The following is a 22,286-nucleotide window of genomic DNA, read 5'->3' on the forward strand; positions in this document are numbered from 1 at the left end:
AGAGAGGGAAGGGAGGAGAGAAAATGAGAGAAAATGAGAGAAAGACACAATCTGTGGCACCCATTGTATCTCATTTGTAATGTTTGTGAAACCAGCTGGAAATGCTTACCCTGTGGGGGGGTGGGGTGGGGTGTGTGTGGGGGGGGGTGAAGCGTGGGGCTTCGTCAAAGGGAAGTGCTTGTCGGACCGTAGGGAAAGCTGGACCGCTGAGTTGCAAACATGCATCATACACACACATTCTTCCCCCCTGTGATCGGTTTGTTTGTATGTGTGTTTGCAGGAGGAGGTGATAACAGAGAAAGCAAGGTTGGGCATGGCCATGTTTACTTTAAGATTCCGTTTCCCCCCTACAAGTCCCAGTCCCATAACATTTCATTTTCTAGAGACTCCTGTGCGGTGCAAAGACCCAGACTGGAGGATGGTGTTGTTATTTGGCACCATAAAACATCTCTTCAGAGAGCTGTTCCCCACTCAAATATTTATTGGCCTATCAAACACGGAGTGATATCTCGGTGAAAAGGCTCCCTGTTTCCAGATTCTCATGCCTAACTGAGAAGACGCATGCTAGGTGGGAGCCGGGGTCAAGTGAACAAGTGAACAAGTGAACAAGTGAACAAGTGAACAAGACGAAGGTGAGACGGGGCATTCGCTGGCGTCTGTTAATGAAGTCGATGTGCTTGATGCTAAGTTTGCCCGAGCCCTAACTCTGACACGAGAGGCGGATGTTGCTGTTCTCACACTGCATGGGAGCTCACACACACGCTGGCGGTTGTTTTCATATGTTCACTACCAGATGTTGCTTGTGATTTTGGGATGTTTTATTTGTCTCTTGCCGAAGTCTTAAATGCAACAGCTCCGGTCCAGTAGCAAGACGTCACCTGTCTCCTCTTCTGTCCCTGTTCAGGGTAAAAGCACATGTTGTGGTGCTCGATCATGGCCTCCAGCGCCCTGGTGTTCTCCTGAACAGCCTGACTTCTGATTACGTCACCCAGAAATGGTGATGCTCTGTTGGGAGACGGAGCATGTGTGGGCAACATGTGTGGCCTTGATTGTGCTGGCTTTGGTTTTGTTTTAACGGGAAAATGGCGTTCCTATCATCGCTGTACGTGTTGCCGCTCACATAGTGTGGTCTCATCAAGGTTTTTGTGTAAGAGGAAGAAAGATTGAGAAGCAGAGGAGGAAGAGGAGAGAAATGGAAGGGGGAGAAAGAGATGGGGTTGCCTTGCTCGCAGCTCTTTTTTATGAGATTACTAGATAGTCAGGGAAATTGGCTAAAAAGTTATTAGAATCAGACTGGCTTGATTTGTGTGACAAGATATTCTTTTTCTACCAAAGCACCCAAGCATGATTTATATGAATATTTGATTTGGTTAATAATATATCCACCAAAATAATGAAATAGTTAATAGCAAAATCATAAAAAAATATAACTTGAAGTGATACTCCAGTGACGTAGTATTGCTGTTCCATAATAAAAATAGCTTCCGACATGGTAAATATCCACGTGTTTCACACTCCACACCCTTATTTTGTAACTAGTGTTTAAGCTCAAACCAAGATAACCCTGATTACATCACTATGTAATCATCAGGGGTTATTTTCTCAGACTTGGCAAAGATCCTCCAGAGCCAAAAAAGACATTATGCAACTTTTTTTTCACGAGCTGAGAAGTATACAACCGACGTTTATGTGTTAAATTAGTGGGGATACCCCTTTAATTAAATAAATCAATATCAATCAAAGTCACTGTCATTTGCACAACAGATCCTTTCAGACGGTTACAGATTACTTCATGCGTACTCTTTATGACTGAAAGCTGCTTTAAGAAATATTAATCATCGACGATTGATCACATGACCCGTGAAGTCGCTCGCAGAGACAAAGCCACAACTCTGCTCTGCTCTATCGTGTTAAATGTCTTTTAGCTTGTTTTGTTTTTTTTACGGCCCCTAACTTTTACCTTTGTGCTGCCCACTCTCACCTCTCTCATCACTGTCATTTTCAGCAGCAGCAACAAGCTCTGATGAACCCACCGCTCATCACCAAGCAGCACACAGACAAAGTTAGCGGGTAGCTAGTGAACACAGTCAAACACTTAGCAGCTAAAAAGCCAGACATTTCCCTCAGGAGGTGGTGGAGACCAAAAACAGAGCCAGGTGGAGAGTGGATATTGTTTGGTAGACAGAAACATGAGTCCAAATGAATGCCAATGTTGTTCCATCACTGCTGGGTGTGTAAATAACCAACCGTATCTAGCAAATTCCTAATGCCACCTTGATATGGTGGAGTGAGGCGAGGCATGATTTGCATTGAAAGAATGTGGTCTCAGCTGTGTGAAAACCTTGAAAGGGAAACTGTCTAAACGCCCGAGACATGAGAGAGACTTGCATCTTGACTTGCAATTTGTTTATGAAGACTTGCGATGTAGATGTCACATTGCCCTCAAGGACTTGAGACTTCACCTGACACTGCTGTTGACAGCCTTGGCACTTGAATTGGACTTGCTTGAATGACTTCACACTTGTGACCACTATTTCTGTGTCCATGCAGTTTATCTTTGTGTGGCACAGGATATTATGTAATATTGCTTGGGAACAGCTTTGGAGGTCTGTTAGTTGTCTCTTTTTGCTTTGAAATTCACATATCAAAGCGCGTAAAGCCATTTAAGCACTAGACTTACTATACTAGATTTACACTAAACTTGCAAAATGCAGCTAACTGGAATCCACCCTATGAAAACCCACGTTTGAAGCGGCGTTCGTCGTAGTTAAAGTTGTTTACATGAGTACGTGACCTTGTCTGCCTTTTTATCTTTGCTTTGATTTGAGACTTTAGGATTGTCCTTTTGTATTTTACAATTCGAAAACGATATCAAAGAGGCATCAAAAGTGCATAGGATGTGCCTGCTGAATAGACACTTTTCCTCACTTCCTGTGCCCAGCACAAAGGCACAGAAGGCGTCGTTGGTCGGTTTCAGAGTGGAAGTGACCACAGTTAAAGAAAGCTGAGGCGTCGGCCCAGTGTGTGGTTATTAAAGGGCAACGCTTTGGCAGTTGGTACAAAAACATCTGTCTTCAGGGGGATTGAATGATCCCCTTTCAAAGCTTATGAATGGACTTGTCCTACAGTTTATTTCCCTCTTGTGACATGTTTGTTGGCTTGTCGAGTCATAGCTCAGAAGAATTTGTCAAGCTCTATTGTCATTTGTTAACCTCTCTGGCCAAACTGAAAGAATAACTGACCGTATTAGACAATGCGTATATATTTAGGCCCGCTGTGGTTCCATGTGGAAAGACTTTACTCCCGTGCATAAAATCATTTTTCCAACTCGACTTTTTGTAGTCGGATCATTTGCGCTTTCATGGTCTTAAAGTATGATGTGTGTCTGTTTTATGTGTTACTTTAAATATAGTAGTTTAGGCGGGGTTCGCTGCATTTAGTGGCTAGGCCCACATTCTCTGCCTCACAAGCACTCTGCTCTTTTGCTTTCTTCACTTGAAAACTGTGCGACTGGGTCCTGGCTTTCCTCTGAAACTGTAAGTTATTTTCACTATTCATATACTATCGACACTATCTCCTCTGGTCATGGAATTATGTTAATGTTCATCTTATTGGGTGAAATTATTCAGCAGAGGGGGAAAAATAAAGGGAGCTGTAAACTTGACATGAATATTCATAGCCATTTCAGACGAACATGATGAAATAATCAGAGGTCCAATTTGTTCCGTCATAAGAATTCATGTTTCTGCCTTTGCTTCTGAGCACGAATAAAACTTTTGTTTTAAGTCCCTTCAAGTCCCGCTTCCTCAGCGGGAATAGAAGAAGTACGAGGTCTTTTCTTGCTATTTGGGACATTGGAGTCCCCAAAGCCTTCACTTTTTTTCCCCATCATTTGTGTTTTCCATGTTTATGAGTCAATTTTTAGACTCCTTTGAAAAGAAAAGTTGACATGTTAGAAATGTAGTATTGACACGCGCCTGCTGTGCAATCTGATGACAAGCACAGCTAATCTATGATCGATGAAAAGGCACTTTGTCTTTGTTTTTTCATTGTATTACAGAATATCTCTTGAAGGATTTTGATAGATGTTGTTCATTAAAGGAATTGCTTTTATTCAGCTTCAGCTGTGCTTATGCACCAACGCAGTAGTACATCTGGTCAGACTTAGTCATCTTAGGCCCTTTACAGTCATCTACACAGTCAGTTATGGTTCAGCCTCCTCATTGTTTCCTAATCCCTCGATACCCACTTCAGTTCTGAACACCTTCCTGTTTCCAAATGGAGGCATGGTTATTAACAGCTGGGTGTGAGAAATCAAGAGATCATGCAGATCTCCACGTGAGGCAGTGAAGCGTTTATGTGGCCTCCTCACCCAAATTTCCTTTTGGAATTGCAGCAATGCGTTATTGGTCCAGACATGCCTGCTGTGCGTCTTGCAGCATTTCACAAGACAATGTTTGACTATTTGTCTTGATTTCTGTGGTGCAAAAAATGCCCCACAAGTACATGCAAGTTAATTTGGAGACCTGTTAATGTTGTTGTTATGCTTGAAATTATCTCAGTTTGTCTCTGTCGCTGCTGTGAAATGGCTCATTTTCCATTCCAACTTATCATATGGAATTATATAATGGGCAGACAGATTATTTCCTAACTGACATTTTAGTGAGTCATTATTTTTGTTCCACAGAATGCTTGATTGAGGGCATTTTGGCTGCACTGAGCACTCATGACTGGATGTACTCGAGCTCTGAGTCAAACCATTCTGGCTTATTTTAGTTGTTGCATGAGTGTAGAAAAAAACAGCCACCATGTAATCTACAAAATAAAATAATAAGATTTCATTACTGGCAAATCAGAAGATGTTCACTGCTAGATTTATCTTGAGAGGCAGCAGCCTAGGCTGCTATAATTTACTGTCTCTGTTGAGTGAATAATCTATTTTGGGGACTGGGAGGGCGTTAGGTTTAAGCTTGATATTTTGGGCATTGGCTGTGTTTTCCACTGTGGTTGCCATCACATACCCATCTGCTTCTGGGGTTTGGGTCTTTTCACTGAGTCCACATCTTCCAGCCTGGCTCCTGCTCCTATCTTATACCTCAGCTCAGCATGGATTTGCTTCTGGGTAAAATTAAGTGGTCCAGAGGCATGATGGGGGGGACGATAGAGCGCACACATGACGCACGCAGCATATAGAGCGCACACATGCACGCACGCACACACACACACACACACACACACACACACACACACACACACACACACACACAAAGCCACATAGTAGAAATGGAATACATTCCTCACATAGGTGTGTACCAGTATACAGTATACATACACTCTAGAGCTCAACAGTTAACTTGACCAGGTCAATATATAATATAATGGTTGATATTCATTTGTTGCAGATGTATCTCTTTGGTTTCATACTGTATGTATACGTATTAAGAAATTGCAGTACAGAAATACCAAGGATATATTCGAGAGCAGCCATGCTAGTGGCCTTGTGAGGCTGTACTCAGGCACAGCAGTGCTTTCAGCATACTAACGTACTGACAATGAAATTGCTAACATGCTAATGTTTAGCAGGTATAGTGTTTACCTTGCTCACCATGTTAGTTTAGAATGTTAGCATGCTAAGGTTCCTCCCCTACATGTTTAAGACTTTGTAAAAAAATACTCTGCTATGATTAATATTTTATTTAATGTTGTTTTCACACATATAAAATGAGAAAAATGGAAAACTGAGGCTGGAGGAACATCTACTCTTACTTCCTCAGTGAGAAATTCTGGCTCAGGCCTCACCCACTACTGCTGCTTGTACTGGGCTGACAGGTGAAGGAGCAGTGTGTATCAAGATGGTTAGAGGAGGAAACATCAGAGGGACTCAACCACATGTTTGAGCCTCAGTCAGACCCAGACTCAGGAGTTTGTTGAGGAGTTTAATGTGAACAAAATTGGCAGCTAGAGCCCCCCCCCCCCCCGCAGTTCCAGGGTCATGGCTTTGACTGCTTATGTCGCTCATGATATGTCCTGTATGTATATCAAAAAACATCATATGGATGTTAACAAGATTTTTATCAGAGGGGGTCTTTAATTAGCTCTAAATACAAGAATAACTGAGGCTGATGGGACATGGGTCATAAAATTTCAACCAAAGTATGTATTCCAGTGAAATCAAGTCTAAGCATTCAGCTTTAAAAGCGAGCGTCCTCACCTCACATGGTGCTTCAATTAACTCACTTTTCCATGTGTACCCTTTTATTTATTTATTTATTTTATGCAGGCTTCTCTCTCTTCTCTTTAAGAGATGCTTTTTTTAATGAGCGGTGAAAAGCGCTCGTTGTCATGCTCACGAGTCCTTGTTGTGCTGCAGAAGTCACAAAGACAATTGGGAACTGTGGCTGTGTAAGCTTTTCTATGACTTTTCTGATTTTGTAACTTGGCAGTGCCCCGGGGCGCACATTTTCAGAGCAGTAGATGCCAAAGCTAATCGCTGCGGTGACACCCTACCGTGCAAAGAACAAGTTTGCCAATGTAGTGTGACAGTCACGACTTCTGGATGCCAGTAGATGTGTTTGCATGAGAGTGAACATACTGTGGTGGCTCCTTGCCAGCAGCGGCTGAGCTCCTTCCAGCAGCAACAAGGCCTTTTAACCCTCGGCTTTGTTGTGGAACCTCTTTTGTTTCAGTCCGCTGCCCCTCTTACGTCAACGTCAGGGTCTTTCACTCGACCTCATTCATCCCGGCTCTGCTCTGGAGGCTTTTGGCAGGTACAGACGGTTGGATTGAGAGTGAAAGGTCAGACAGAAAGACGGAGCCTGCGAGGATAAGGAGCGGGAATCGCTTGCCGCGGAAACACACTGCCTTTTATTTCATTTGAATGCTATACGTGAGGCAGAGTCAATCATTTCTGTGTTCATGGTGGCTTGATGCTAAGTGGATTCCTATGTGCGCTGTGTCTGGGCCACTTAGCTGGAATGCCTTGGCCGGGTGACAGCATCTTGTTTTATTGCAAATCACTTGATAATGGCAGTTGTAGCTGTACATTGAGTACACACCAGATGTATACAGCTTTGAAGTGCTCAGTGGGAACAAAATATACGGAAACACTATGAATGCAATTTGTATAGCTGTTACGATCTGGCAACATCAGTGGAAAAATCATCTATGTCAGTATTGATAGTTTTTCTTCTACATATAATTTCATAATGATCCAAGCAACGAGGGAACACCAGTCCAGAATAACACCTATATAAACACAGGTAATTTAACCTATAGAATCTAATGCAAAAAATCTATTCTTTTGTTAAGCTCATAATGTTCAGTATTTGTTGACGCTCATCCAAGTTCATTCAACCCTGGCAATTTGAGTCAGTACTCATCAGAAAGACAAGAGCATTGCTTGTTTGTTCAAATGTTTGAACTCTTGAATCTGTTACAACTATTACAACGACTGAGCCCATTACTGATGTGATGTCAGGCATGACAACTGATCGGGCCAAGTTGGCCGGGTCTGTTCCAGCCTTAGTCATTTGATGTTTGCAGATAAAATCACATAGTGTGTGATGTTTTTTCTAAACATTTGATGTCAGTGACTGACATTGGCGCCCGATCAGAGACACTAACCCCAGGAACTAACCCTCCTGGCCTTTTCAGTGCAAATGAGGCTGTCCTCCTGGAGAAAACAAGCCCATAGGTCGTTTGTGCAGCAGCTTATTATAACCCATAGTTACATTTTGTTGTTAGGCGACATATAGCGATCGTAGTAATTATAACAGAAGCAAAGGGAAAAATGTTTTGACGTGGTATAAAGAGCGACAAGGTGAGGAGGAGGTTGTGGTGGATGGATGGGTCAACAAAACACGTATCAGAGGAGTTGTTGGTACAAATTGTGGCCTGGTGTATGCATGCTTTGTTTAATACATTCCACTGTTCTATTGTACAATAGTCAATGCTGCTTTCTTTTCAAAACGATGACCAGATGATCTTAACACAAAGTAGTTCTTTTTTTCAAGTTGACCATGGTTGCTCCCCGACCTTAACCATAGCAAATAAAAAAAACATTCATATGAATATATTTTGTTGTAACAGTCATTTTGCATTTTGGCATTTTGGAAGGCACTGACAAACAATGGCGTCCTGCCAATAACAATGGAGGCACCATATCAGACAACACTTACATAGATTGTTTTGAAAGGCAATGACAAACTATTTTGACGTGCACGACTTGTTATAGTTCGTGTTGATGGATGGATCATATTATATTGAGAGGGATTTCTCATATTTTGTTCACCCCCATTTACATGTACAATCCATGAGGGCGGCAGAGTATTAGAGGAATATAAGCTCTAAAACGTTGTGTTGGATTGCATTTCATTCTAGAGGTGTGCCCACTAAACTGGCAACTCAATAGCGCGTGGCCTGATGTTACGCAACAACTCATCCACTTGAATAATTCCACATCCAGAGCCCTTTTCTGAATAGCTCTGTATCAGCAGTTGAGAGATCCCACCTGCTCTTAACGTGTCTGATGAAAATTTCCTGGCCTCTGGATCTGTTACCTTGGTTATCTCTGCTTCATTAGATTAGAGATGATGGCGGCATCACTTACCTCCTGGCGGCATCACTTACCTCCTCTTGACGGATAAATGGACTCTATCTCAATCTTATCAGGCCTTGTCAGGGCTGCAGCATCGCCTCAGCCAAGGGTAAAGGCCAGCAGGTCAGTGTGCTGACAAAAGAAGGATGATGTCACCATCTCCCCTGAACTATCAACGTTTGACAGATTTATGAGTGTGTGTCATTGAACGTTCATGTTGTGGGGGGTTGGGGGGGGTTGTTTTGGGCCGTGTGTGCATGTTGCCATGGAGTATCTTCGTACGACAACCACATGTGTACGCCATCGCAATCCATTAATTGACATATTGTTTCGACGAGTTGTGAAAAGATTAGTAGAGTAATTGATTTGTCCATCATGGATGATGTAATCGATTGCCATTTATGAAGCAGCGTCTCAAATGTGAGGTTCTACTTGAATGAGCTGATTAAAACTAATGACAAAACGATGATAAGTTGCAGCCCGAGTTTTAACTTTGCCTTTTTTATCTTCACAGGTGTATCTCATCAATGTCACCTACTCTGACAACACCTCCCACATCATCTATAGAAGATACAGCAAATTCTTTGACCTACAGGTAATCTTCCATCGCTGTGTTTCTACTGAAATCCCTAACTCCATAGCCGCCGGTGTATTTTGAACATGTCCACCCTTGCACAACTTGCAGCATTGTTTTGTATAGATTAATGTGTAAGTCTCGCAACTGTTTATTGCCACTGCGCCTCTGCCCATGTTCTCCACACCTCGTCGCCTCTATGAATCAGTGTGTGTGTTAGTAATTGGTCAGGGAGCAGGGGAGACGCGGCTTGTGTCCCTTCGCCTCGCAGAGACGCAGCAATGCACTGCGTCTCTCTTCTCTTTATCTCCACCCCACTTCTTTCTTTCCTCTTTCTTCCTCTCTCTCATCTCATCTCTGCCTTGCCCTCAAAACGTCAGGGAGCTGACAGGCCTTTTTATAGTACAAGCAAAAAAATCACATGGAAGCCAATTTAATGTACCATGCTTTACAGTGGGTCACAGATAGATTGGCTCGATAAGGGGTCGACCCATATGTTTTTCTCAGGGTTGATACTGATACTGATTATTAGAAATAAATGAGACTGATAACCGATTTGGAACTGATAAAACATTTGAGGGAAAAATTAAAATGTATAACTAATAACATAAACTCCAACACAGAACTCCTCCACGTCAGTCACAGTTGGAAATAAACTTTTCATGACCACTGTCTTTTAACTGATGTACATGTGGAAACTGCATGCTTGATTCTCACCACAGTAGCTTGGGACTTTCTTGAGACTTGACGCTTAAGACTTGAGACCTGCTTGTGACTTTCTATTATTTTGTCCATCCCATTTATATCAATGAAGTTAGGCTGAATGACAAAAAACACCTCTCTGTGTAATGAAGCACAGCTCACCAGCATCACACTCTGCGTCCTCCAAAATCATCATACAGTTGAATCAACACCTCTCTACAACACTTTTATAAAAACAGAACATTATAACCTTCATCAAGGATGATTTATTGCAGGACTGTATTAGACTGCATTAGTTTGAGCTAGATGTACCTAATAGTAAACTGCCAACTGAGTGTATATTAGTAATGATCAGTTGTATGCACAGGCTGTAAAGAGCCTGATAGGTAGCTTTCAGTGCAGTTCTCACCTGGGCACGGTGTATGCATTGAAATACCCATTCATATATGCATGGTAGCCTAAAGATGTTCTTTAATTAAATAGTTTTATAATATATCACTATTATCACCATATAACAGATTTTATCCCTCCCCTTTCCCCTTTGAAAAATGTAACGCAGTGCCGTTTATTAGTTAGTTACACTTTTATCTGACTTACCTGCTGTTTTCATGTAAACGTATTGCTTTATTTCTGGCTGCCAGTGTTTCTGTGTCACTGGTAGCATTTTTTTTGCTGCTCCATCTCAACCCAGTTAATGTTGCTCATTTCTTCATTACAGCAGCTAATAACCCGCTGAACATTTAAGCTTATACCAGTTCTGCTCAAGCACTCAGAGCTCTCCGCTCCTTTTTAGCGACGTTCTCGCTAATTCCACAGTCGTTCGCACACTGTTCAGAGCCGCTAGTTACTCCTGGTGTACTGAATTAACAAATGAACTTTTTCGTAAGACTGTGGTGGTTTTTGCAACTTTATTGTAGAGAATATGTGATGTGCATTGCAACTCCAACGGTGTCTGCTGCCTTACCTTTGACACACAGCTCACCGGAACCTGCTCCAGTCTGCAAACGCGCTCCGCTGTGCCCGTCTCTGGTAGTCAGCGTTGATAGGCTATTACTCACAATGTGTAACCAAAATGCTGAATATCAGATCTGATAATTGGCCAGGCTGATAATCAGTCGACCCCTACTCTAGAGCTGGCTACTGTGATTGGTAGGTTCTTTAAATATAGTTTCATATGGTTTAAGTCTCTTTCCTGTTTTCTTGACTTGGCCCTGATGCTTTACTCTCATGTTTAAAGTGTCAAGTTCTCTCTTCGGGACTTTATTTATTTTGGAACGCAGCGGGACCTGCAGTGAAAACCCTTCTGTGTCTCTCAGATTGACTGTTCCATACAGAGAGAATGTTTGTGTGGATGCATTTATGCCCCTCGCACCCTCAGCCCGATTGCAAGCTGATACCATATGTATGTTGCCCCTGAGGTCTTAAGGTCACTAGTAAATATGAAAGAGCCGTAGTGAGAAACTTACAGGGGGCACTTCTCAATAGCCCCAGTGTGCTAGTCCTGCAGGAAATGATGTTTCAATCAGTAGAGGAAAGGTCCTTTCTGAAAGGTTCTATTGATAACCACTGAAGGCAGCATGAGGTGGAAAGTAGAACCCCCCCCCACAACTGATTACTCCCAGTGTGGGATAAGAGACAGAGGTACAATAATAAACATGGAGAATCAGGTGAAGTACGGCTGAATATGCCTCCATTCTGGAAAAGTCAGGAGGCGCAGGTGAGCGGTGCCTCCTCCATCTGATACTCAGCCCCTCACCATCCATGGTTCATGGATGTCTTGGCACAAAATCACTCCCAGTCAGCAGCGGCAAGATTGATTTTGTTAGCTTTGTCAGATGGTGCAGGGAAAAGGTCAACCAGCTCGGTCTGCGCTTTTATTGAGTTGTCAAAGAAAGTGGTTCTCACATGACCAAAGTCTGGCAGAGTTTGGCCAGGTTGCTTTTAAAATGAGCTCTATTGTGGAAATCCCTCGCTCCACATTTCTGGGATTTACCAAATGTCCCTTATAAAGCCCGCTGCAATATATCACCATAAACACTTCACTGCTCTCGTCTTAGTATGCCTGGTTCTTTGATGTTTCCATTTGCACTGTGACACTCATGAATAAAAACTACCACTGGCAATACTGAGAGACCAGCTTTCTAATACTCACTAATCCTCTATCTCTGCTGGTATATGGACTGAAAGTAAAGTTCTCTCTGCCAGCCTTTGATCTTGTTACATGCCTTTGATGGTCCTGTCTGATCCCATTGTTTTCAGAGCAACCTGGAGCCTCTCCTGTCCAAACATTTATCTGGTGCAGAGACCCTGCTGCTCTCAGCAGTCCTGCTCTACCCTAGGGGAGAGAAACATGCATGGCCGCTCTCCCTAACTGTTGGAGAGCGCTTTATCCAAAGCTTCGGCAAAGACCGCTGAGGACTATTTCCTAGTAATAACCAGAGCAGGCTGTCTTTCTGGAAACATGCTGGTGCTGGTTCTAGCCTGGTGTCAAGATGAGGGGGGCCACAGATGTTGCTTGGACTCACTTTGTTTAGGTTCGGTCCCAGAAACCAACTCTTTATGTTCCGCACAGAATGCATAGACAATAAAACTTGCACGCTTTGATGTTAGACGCACATGGATGAAGCACTGGTAATTCAGCATCTATTTTTTTCTCTTTCTGTATCACCATTAAAAAGCTTTGCACATGCTTTACCTGGTGCCAAGATGTCCTGGAAAATGAGGACTTTGAATGGATCCAGTCACATTTCATTCAGTTCCAAAGTGCTTCTGCCTGTGTGGAGCCGGCAGTGTAGAGAACGTGTTAAGGTACAAATAATAGGAGCCATATTACAGCTAATAGAATGATTATATTAATGCAAAATGTTGCCAGAATTACCCTGCTGGGAGCCATTTTGTCTCTACGCTTTTATTCTGTTAAGAGCGGGTTGGATCTCACACTGTCCACTTCTTTTTCGGAGAAATTACCACCATCCTTTGCCATCGTCCTTCCATTAGTCCTTTATTTGACGGTTGTTTTGAAGGATAAAGCTGTTGTGCTGGAAGAGAGTTTGATTTTTATTTTTTTATATTTTTTTCTGTTACCTGAACAATCGACATACCCCAATTACAGACAGGAAACAAGGATGACAAAAGAAGCACAAAAACAACAGTGGCTTGTACATACACAAACCTGCAGCATCACGTCATTACACTGCATGCATTTGTTATTAGCCATCTCTACGCCCTACTCCACTCACATCTGGTCTTTTCTGCTTGTCCACTCAAGAACAGCTCATCTTCCTCGTCAGGATGTGACTGGCTCTTCCTGGCTTCTGTGCTCTGAAGTGGTTTTGTCTCAGTCAGACCTGACTAGTGAGTCAAACAGTGTGTCCTGTCAGAAGTAGGCCGCCTGAGTTATTTGTCAGAGGGGAGGAAAAAACCAGGACAGGCAGAGGAACAGGTCATTCTGAGGGTTGGGGAGGAAAAGGAGCAGTGGGTAGCTACAGTGGGATGATGATGATGATGATGATGATGATGATGATGATGATGATGATGGTGATAATGAGGCAGAGGAGGACAGTGCTGAAAGATATGAAAGCGATGATGATAATGAGAATGACAGCGATACTAGTGGCGTTGATGATTAAGATTCAGGCTGTTGATGTTGACGACAGATATGATGCAAATAGCAGAAATGAAAGATATTGTGGCTTTTCTTCAGGGTCACTTATTTCAAAGAGGCCTTCACGAGTGTGTTCAGGCACCTCTGAGGAGTGGGTGAACGTGCCCTGGGTGTCCTTGGGCCCCCGTCAGCATTTGAAAGAAGGTTAGCTCTGACTCACGCTTTTTTTTACGAGGGCCTATGGTTTGTATTCTGTTCACACACGCATACACAAACCCTCTCTTTTCTCTTTCCAAGTCTGCCCTTGTACGAGTCTCAACTGAATATTTAGTTTGAGGAGATTTTAATGTTACATCTCTCCGACATCCATTTTTCACTGCGTGTACTGTATCTTTGAAGAACCAGCAGATGATGTGAGTCTGGTTTGCTCAGTGACTCAGTCTCAAGGTCAATATTCAATCCTTTTTTGGAAGTAGCTTTGTGGATGCTAGCGGCGGGCTTTGGGCAAACAGCAGCTCATATTCAGCGCAGAAAATTATACAGTAGCTGTGGTCAAAGAGCTTAAAAGGAAGGTCACTGAATTGGGAATCTTCAACCTCTAAGTGGGCCGTTTTATGGAAACATATGTCTAGACCACAAGGCATTATCGGTATGCCATCCTTGAGGATAAATTGCTGAATAGCCAGGCCTCTTTGTCCTTGAGGTGTTCTGTGGATGTACTGTAATTCAACTGAATGAGGGAGCCCATTGTTTCAGGTTGAGGATAAAGGGCTGTTTTATTTTATTTATGGGTGAGAGAGAGAGACAGAGAGAGAAAAGTGTGGGGAAACATAGTTTTTAGCCCCTGCTGAGAGGCAGAGGAAGGACACCTACACGCCAGACACTGGACCTGTTCATATGAGTTACAATCGGGCACTTGACAGGACGGCCCATGCCGGGTCCTCACTGGACTCAGGGCAGAGGGGGGAAAGTATGCAGAGTTTCCCACAGCCATGGTGAAGGGATCAGGAGAGTGGGCTAAATTTAGGATGAATGAGCACAGTTCATTCGTTTGTGGGACATTTGCATGGTTCAGAAAACAGACCAGTGTGACTGGAAAGTGACTGGGGAAGGCGGGAAGAGACAGCCGGGTAGAGACAAGAATACATGTGGAGAGCTGACAGAGGAAACTTCAGGTTTTGTCATAAAATGATAGAAAAAGAAATGTAATATGATTTAAAAACTTTCAAGAAGAAGAGAAAACATGAAGAAAACATATTCTAGAGAAATAATATGAAATTTTCTAATTGATACCATTTTGAAAACCATCCACAGTAAATATAACACAGCCGGCCAGTTAATCTAAATGCAAGATAAAGTGGCTTGTGAAACCAAACTGGTTGCCAAAATAAACACATTCAGCTAAAAAGCACCCAGAGAGGCGATACATCTGCCAAGGCTGCACAATTTTAATTAAACACATTTAAATTTGTTGTTTTAAGAGTAGAAAATGTTCAGAAAATTTTATTCTGCATCTGGATGTGGATCTGCATCAAAAGATAAGAGACTAACAGATAAGAGACAATAGATTGTGGGCAGATAAGGAAATAGAATTTCTGATAAAAAATATGAAATGTTATAAATACTTTTGTGTCTTTCCATCAAAAATATGCACAAAGCTAACAAAATAGACGTACGGGACCCTAAACACAACCTATTTTCTATAAGCTAGGTTCTTTGAGAAATACTTAAAGCGCTAATCATTATTTTATTTAAACGATGATTTAATACTTACTGGGGAAGGGATTTCTCACAGTGATGGAACCACAGAGAATCAACCAGCTCTGCCGTTCCCCTCAGTCTCACAGAACATTTTAGCATCTTTTAGCTCATTGTTTTGGTTTTCCAACCCAGAGGGTCCACTCATATCAACCTTGTTTTCAGCAGCAGGTATCTGTTTTTAGCGAGAAAGCTCTGATAAACGGACTCTTTGCTCCCGGCCAAGCACCAAACTGCAGACAGATTAACTAGTAAACATAATGACCAATGTAGCAGCTAAAGAGCCAGTTTTCCTCAAGAGTTGGTGGAGCTAAAATAGAGCCAAAAGGAGTGTGACTAGTGGATTTAAACTCATCAAATGACCGGAAACATGACTATGAGTGAATGCTAGTGTTTCCCTGTGTCTTATGGATGTGTAAATAGGCAACTGTTCGCTGTAGCAACTTGTGATAATATTTCTACGCTGTGTCAGCTTCTTTTCCTGCCCCCAAGTGGCCAGAAACAGACATTTTTAGATTCTGAGTCAAAATTTCTATGCAAAAAATGAAGGATGTTCTCCCATGGATGTATTTCAGTTAGCTGGACTGGAGCGCAGGGCTTGTTTCATGGCATCCAGTCAAAAATGGTGAACATTGGCTTTTCAATGCTGCAGATTAATTCAGCAATCCAGCAGGCGACAAATCTCAGACAATCTCTTTTAAACCCCCTGAGGAAAATGACATGGATCGTTTGACATGGACATCCAAAACAATGCAGATATGCGCTGGTATTTTACAAGATAGCAAACCCTCAAAGCCTCCTACTCAGAATGATTTACACTGAGGCTACACCTGGCTTCAGTTCTTAGATCACCAACACTACAAGCATTCAACAGCAAGAGAAGCATGGGTGAAACACACAGCGTGCTGCTTACAATAGATACAGTGATCACTTTTAAGTTCGAAGCCCAGGCCCTTTGTTACATTGATCCAATGTGTTTACACAGAGCGTTTAGGTTTAGGTCTGAAGTGTGTGGAGAAGAGGGGAGTTGGGAGTTCCTCTCTGGCCTTGTGTTCTTTGTGTCATAGTGGAGAGGCCCTCCCAGTGACTGACAGTATCTGCATGTAAGGGCATAACGACAGAGGAAGAGGTGCTGGGGGTTCAAGAAGAGGTGTCTGTCAGTTATTCTCCATGTTCATGTGCTTTTTGGCAGAACTCTTAAAAGGGCAGTGCATGTTTAAGAATCTATTTTTAAAAAATTTTTTTTTTTACAGTAGAGTTGTGTATGTCTGTGCTTCTGTATCTATCCCCTCTCACATCCATCTCTGACTTGATCACACATGTATATTGAACAGATGCAGTATACATATATAAAGCTTCTCCCCATTCCCCCTGTTTGTTTCCTCTGTTTACACTGCTGCCTGTTATCTGGAGATGTATGTGGCAGCTGAAAGACGTCCGCTTTGCTCTCACTCTCTCTGTCTCCGGCTTGTTTTTTACTCTCTGTGCTCGGTTGGCCAGTCCTCATGTTTCTGTTCAGCTCAAGGTCTTCTCCACCCAAACGAGATGGGGGGGGGTCGATGAAAATTTTCAAGCGCTTTGTGGTCCTATGGACATCTTACTTACTCATACTGAGCTTTAAACACAGAGGCTGCTCAAGGTTTTCTTCTTTTTCATTATGTTTCTATCTAAGCCTTTGTTCACCATTTGATAAATTGCACAGCATTCATTCTATACTCCTACTGTGTATATTGTTCAGAGGAGGCAGGGTTGTCTTTTCTCTATGTCCGGATATTGTAGCGCACAGAGCAGCTTGCACTGTTGAATGACTGAAGGAAAGATGTTATCAGCTACATGTGATAAAAAGGAATATGAAACTGTATGAAGTGAATTCACACATTTGTTATCCTCAGCTCCTCAGATTCCTACTTGCTTCTCGTTCAAACATAATAACATGTTCATATATATCATTCGTTGCACTTGCACACATGCAAACATCAACATGTCTTTTTCCAAGATAGTCACTTTTTAAAACCATCAGGTATCGCTTTTGGTATTATGAAAAAGTGGGCGTGGTTGTCGAGTTATTTGTTTTGGAAAGTTACAAAGATCGACACAGTGTCGCAACCAGTGCCAAATTCTGCCACTGAGAAATGTGTTTCATATGCTGCTGGAGAATCCAACAAAAACTTTATTTGAGGCATCCTGTGGAGTTTTTGTTGTAAACAAACAAGTTACATTTACAATCAGTGTTACCAAAAGCATTGTGGGTATTCTTAAGGACTAGCAAATTCCCTTCCTGATTTTCCATTCCTGAAATCTTTTGAAAAAATCATTGATTGCTTTATCCATGCGTGTTAGCTTGCAGTCTTCCTCTTCACTGCATTCGTTGACACATTGCTACATTTCTTGTATTCAGCAGAATACATAAACTGTATGTGAAGATGGACGTAGCCTCCGTCACGTCACCCATAGATTTCTGAAGAGAGGTTGAAGCTCAGATTGGGCTGTGCCGCCCCTGCCATCTTGGCAGTGCCTGACTCCGCCTAACTCCCAGCTAATCCAAAAGAAACTTTTGCCCTCAATTATGCATAACTTTAAGCCTTAATAACATTTTAAATAGGAGAGTGATTCAACCCCTGTACATTTTAACATGGGAGTCTAAAAGAATTGACTTGCTTTTGTAGCCGGACTCAAGTGGTCATTAGAAGAACTGCAGTTTTTGGCATTTGTGTGAATGACAGGAATGTGTATTGTGTTACCTGTACGTATGTGTGCATCCTTGTGCCCGTACAAAACAAAACGTGCCCGCTCATGGTTTACAGCCCAACTACAAGTTCCACACAGATTTGACCTGCGAACTGTGAGAATGAGCTACAAATAGATGTTTAATTTTCCAACAAACAAAAATGTATGCATTATAATAATGTAAAATTCTACACATCGCAGCTTTACAGTCTTATATACAAATAAACATGTCATTCTGGAAGGCCCAAAAAATATTTTACCTTATATAATTGTCTATTAAAAAAGATTTATATTATGTGCTGCTTTTATGCTCCTTCTCTGAATGCATCATGTTTGCCACTTAACACAATAAAAGACCAGGAAAGTCCCATGCATTTTAGAGTTAATCAAGCAAACATCTGTGTGATAATTAACCTATCTGACAATTGACAATTCATACACTGCCTCTGATTATCTACAGTACTGGTGGCAATGGCCAGGTCCATACCAGCCAATGCCCTGCTTCGCCTCTCTGTCTATGGTTAATGAATAGCAGTTGGATAAACAGGACAGGACAGACACCGGCTTTTAATGCCACCAAGTCTGGTACAGAAGGAGAAAAAGACATTTGAGATAGAGACAGGCAGAGATAAGAGATGAGAGTTCCCACTGAAATTCAAAGTGAAACCCAGGTGTCTATCGCCTCGCTTTCTGTTGACTCCATCAGTCTTTTATTTGTTTTTGTCTCCCTCCACATACCCGACTTGTCACACATTCCCCACTACCTCACACACATCATTCATATCTCATTTCTCACTCTCTCTCTCTCCCCCTACTGCTCACATATCTATCTCTCCCCTCTTCTCCCCTCTCCCCTCTCCCCTCTGTCTCTGTCTCTCTTCAGAAATCCTTGCCCGGCTGTCTCCCACCTTCCCACTCTCACCCCGTCACCACCACCCACTCTGGTCTCTTCTAAGCTAGTTTTCCTCGGCTAATCCAACACGACCTGGACATGCGCAGGGTCGAGTGCATTAGCTCACAGAGCCGAAGGCTACAGAAGTTCTTGTAATTGGTTTCTATGTAGGTGGCTTTGTATGCATTTATTTTATTTGTTAGTGTATCTGTAGGAATGGTCGCACATGTGTACTTGGGTGCATGTGTGATGCATTACTGGCATTTCTCCTGATTACCCACGCAGTCCTTCTGTTACATGATGATCTAATTTTCCCCTCTGGGGCCTCTCCATCTCAGTCAGATTACATTTTATAGTATAGACTCAGGAGGAGCTTTAAAGGAAATAAGACCTTCAGATTAAAAACCTTTAGCAGACCGCAATACCACACAAGTTAGCGTCAGGGTGACAAAAACAGTTACAAAATTGGACAAAGCCGATAAAGAAACACACCACAGTTTAATAATAATAATAATAATAATAATAATAATAATAATAATGCTGTAGAAGTTTGAAATCTGTGTGGTACCTCCTCTGCTATGGGTCAGATAAACTGTCAGTCATTATGTGCAGTAGTCTTCTGATGCTAGGCCTCCAGTAGTGAGGTTGTATTTGGGCAATACAGCCATCAAAAAGTAAAAATGTCTTCACAGTTAATTATGTCTTTATGAAGCCTCATTGCTGAAGACAAATTACCTTGTGTCAATTAAGGGAAGACTTAAAGAGTACCGCAGGTTACTGATGTCATTATCTTTGTTTAGACTCTGTCTATTATTTCCTGTTTTATTTTGATATTACTACCTTACCTATGTCTGGTTGTTTTACTTCCTCTCTTTGTCTAGTTTTCCTGCTTTTGTGATTGACCGCCCCGCCCCAATTATCGCTGCATCCCTTGTATTCATCTGCATGTGGGTCCTGAAATCCTAAAACTATAACAAGTGGCATATATTGTGAGCAAATGTTAGCCAACAGGCTAGCTAGCTGGCTAGCAAAACTGCCAGCCAAAGTATGTCAAGTTGTTTTCCTATTATTTAGGCCTTTGTTAGTGTGTGACAGGCCTTTCAGACCTGGCATTAACATGCGTCTCCACATGCGTCTCGAGTGACCGCTTGTGATCAGATCTCACTTCCCTGCTTTATATGCAGATAAACACGTATGCATTGTTGTTTTCGGCCCATCTGACAGATGGGTCCATTGTCTGGACTAATTACACTGTGGCAGAAGACGTCAGTAGAGAAGTTGGTCCTTCATTGTGCCTCAGGACGCATCTACACACACACACACTCACCACCTCCGATTGTGGTCTGAGTGATTGGATCTCAAATTGCATCCTCAATGCGTGTTGGGCGTGTTCACACCTGAACTTAGCTGTCCAGTTGAGACAAGATCACCTGAGACCGATGTTGATACCAGGTCTGAGCAGGGCCTGAGTTTATATTAGTGTAGACCGGTGAAAAAGACATGAGCATGGTAGTGAGGATGCCTACTTCAAATGTCTAAAGTATTTTCAGGTGGATACAGGCCACATTTTTCAAACTGAAAACTAAGCTAACAAGTGTTCAGGATAGCTAACAGCAGTGCTTTTTATTTAAAAATAAAAAATAAAAAATCAGTAATACCGACTTTCAACCTTGCCCTAGTTTTCTTGTCATTTAATAACTTTATGACATGACAAGGAAAAGCAGCTTATTTGAATTCACATTTTTCTCTCTGGTTTCTCTCACTTTGTTTCCAGTGTTTTTTGTCTCTCTCTTTCATGCTGTCTTTACTTCTCTCAGCCCACTCATGGTTATATTCCAAACCTCACTTCTCATTTCCCTTCCACACCCTTAAAAGTGTGGGCTGTGGAGTGCACTGATCAACACACACACACACACACACACACACACACACGGACACACACACACACACAGGGAGGGCATTGCCATCCAGTTCACCCCATCTGGGAGAGACTGTGGTTTGGCCGGATCGCCCAGGGTTTGTCCTGGCTGTCACGATGGAAACTCTTGAGGCCGTCAGCATGGCTAAATTAGGTCCTACGATACTCTGTTGGCGCTGAACCCTGGCACAGGTGAGAACCCCTCCTCTCTGCCTTGTCGTGAACTGTAAGTTGGCTGGCCTACTTACTTAACCCAAACCAAAGCAGCCAGTGTGTAAGCTGACACTGTTCTTTTCCTCACGCTGAGGTTGCGGCTGCTTCGGAGAGCGAAGCTGTTGTTCGGTTGCTCGGGCAGAGCTCAGCCCAGCAGCTGAGGCGGTAAATGGCCTGAAAATGCCACTGGAACATTTAGCCAGTGCTTCTGTTAAAATTGGGGGGGAGGGGGTTAAACTTGGAGCACAAATGAAGGGCAAAGCTCACAGAAGAAAATGATTGGTTACTTTATCGTTGGCCCCGTTCTTGTTTCTCATGCCTTCAAATGTGCAATTTATTGTGAACTAAAAATAAATAGCCATCTCTGGCCTAAAGCCTGTAAATTACAGTATGTGAGCTGAAAAGCAAATGCCTGCTCATTTTTTATTCTCTTCTTCCTTTGTTTGCCCACTGGACCTCTTCTATCTTCAAGGTTTTCTCACAGCTTATGCTGTTTTATCACTTTGGTAAATTTTTTTTTTCTTTGACAATGTGTATGAGTAAAGCATGCAGTTGTTTGAACTTCAGCACCGCTGCCTCTGCTGACCTCAGGAGATGGAGGCACGTATGGATTGCTCTAGTGTTTTGAAAAGTCTGCGTTTGCCTGCCAAGGTTTCCCCTGTAGCAGCCGCGGTTTTGCTCTGGCACAGTGTTAACACAGCCGACACATTTGGCAAACTGGCTCAGAGTCTTTAATTTGTTTCAACGTGAACACTCGAATGAATTTGAATTATGCAGCTGCTCTAAAAGTCATTCATCAGCATCTCCCACTGCTATTTTTCATTTTTGTCCTAAAGACAGAAATACAATATCAAACTGGTGATTAAAAATAATGACACTGAAATCATTCATTGATGAATGAACAGAAAATAAATTCAAGGTTTCCTGCAGTTTTTTTTATAGTGGAGGTGACCCACCTCACCTGAAATGAAGAGAGCCTTTGCAAAGGCAGTAGAAATTACATTTTCAAGTCTTACGTCACACAGCATCCACATATTTAACGAGCGAAGTGACTGTGAAAGCCATCATGTAGTAACTACATTAATAATGATATGAGGTGCCATTTCAGGTGCTTTTAGATCTGCCTGAAATGTTGAGGCAAGTTTAGACTCAGTAGACCCATCAAATGTTCCATATTTTATACTTTTACAGTGCTTTATTTTAACGTTTTGATATCCACAAGAAGATATATTTGTGGTTTTAAGGACCAAAAACTATCTCAGTGTAGTTTTACAGTTCCTCTCTCAGGCTTCTTTCTGGAGC

General features: G+C 42.3%; 1 protein-coding gene across 1 annotated transcript in view; it reads left to right on the forward strand.

The window, feature by feature from the left end:
• Window positions 1-22,286, forward strand: part of sh3pxd2aa (SH3 and PX domains 2Aa) — a 115,927-nt gene that overhangs the window by 6,068 nt on the left and 87,573 nt on the right. The window contains exon 2 of the mRNA XM_023431386.2: window positions 9,111-9,191. Coding sequence (XP_023287154.1) covers window positions 9,111-9,191 — 81 coding nt within the window. The remainder of the gene's footprint in view (window positions 1-9,110; window positions 9,192-22,286) is intronic.

Source organism: Seriola lalandi, unplaced genomic scaffold, assembly GCF_002814215.2.
Source record: "Seriola lalandi dorsalis isolate HSWRI2012SDOR001 ecotype SW California unplaced genomic scaffold, Sedor1 jcf7180002054921, whole genome shotgun sequence".
In the NCBI taxonomy this organism is placed as follows: domain Eukaryota; kingdom Metazoa; phylum Chordata; class Actinopteri; order Carangiformes; family Carangidae; genus Seriola; species Seriola lalandi.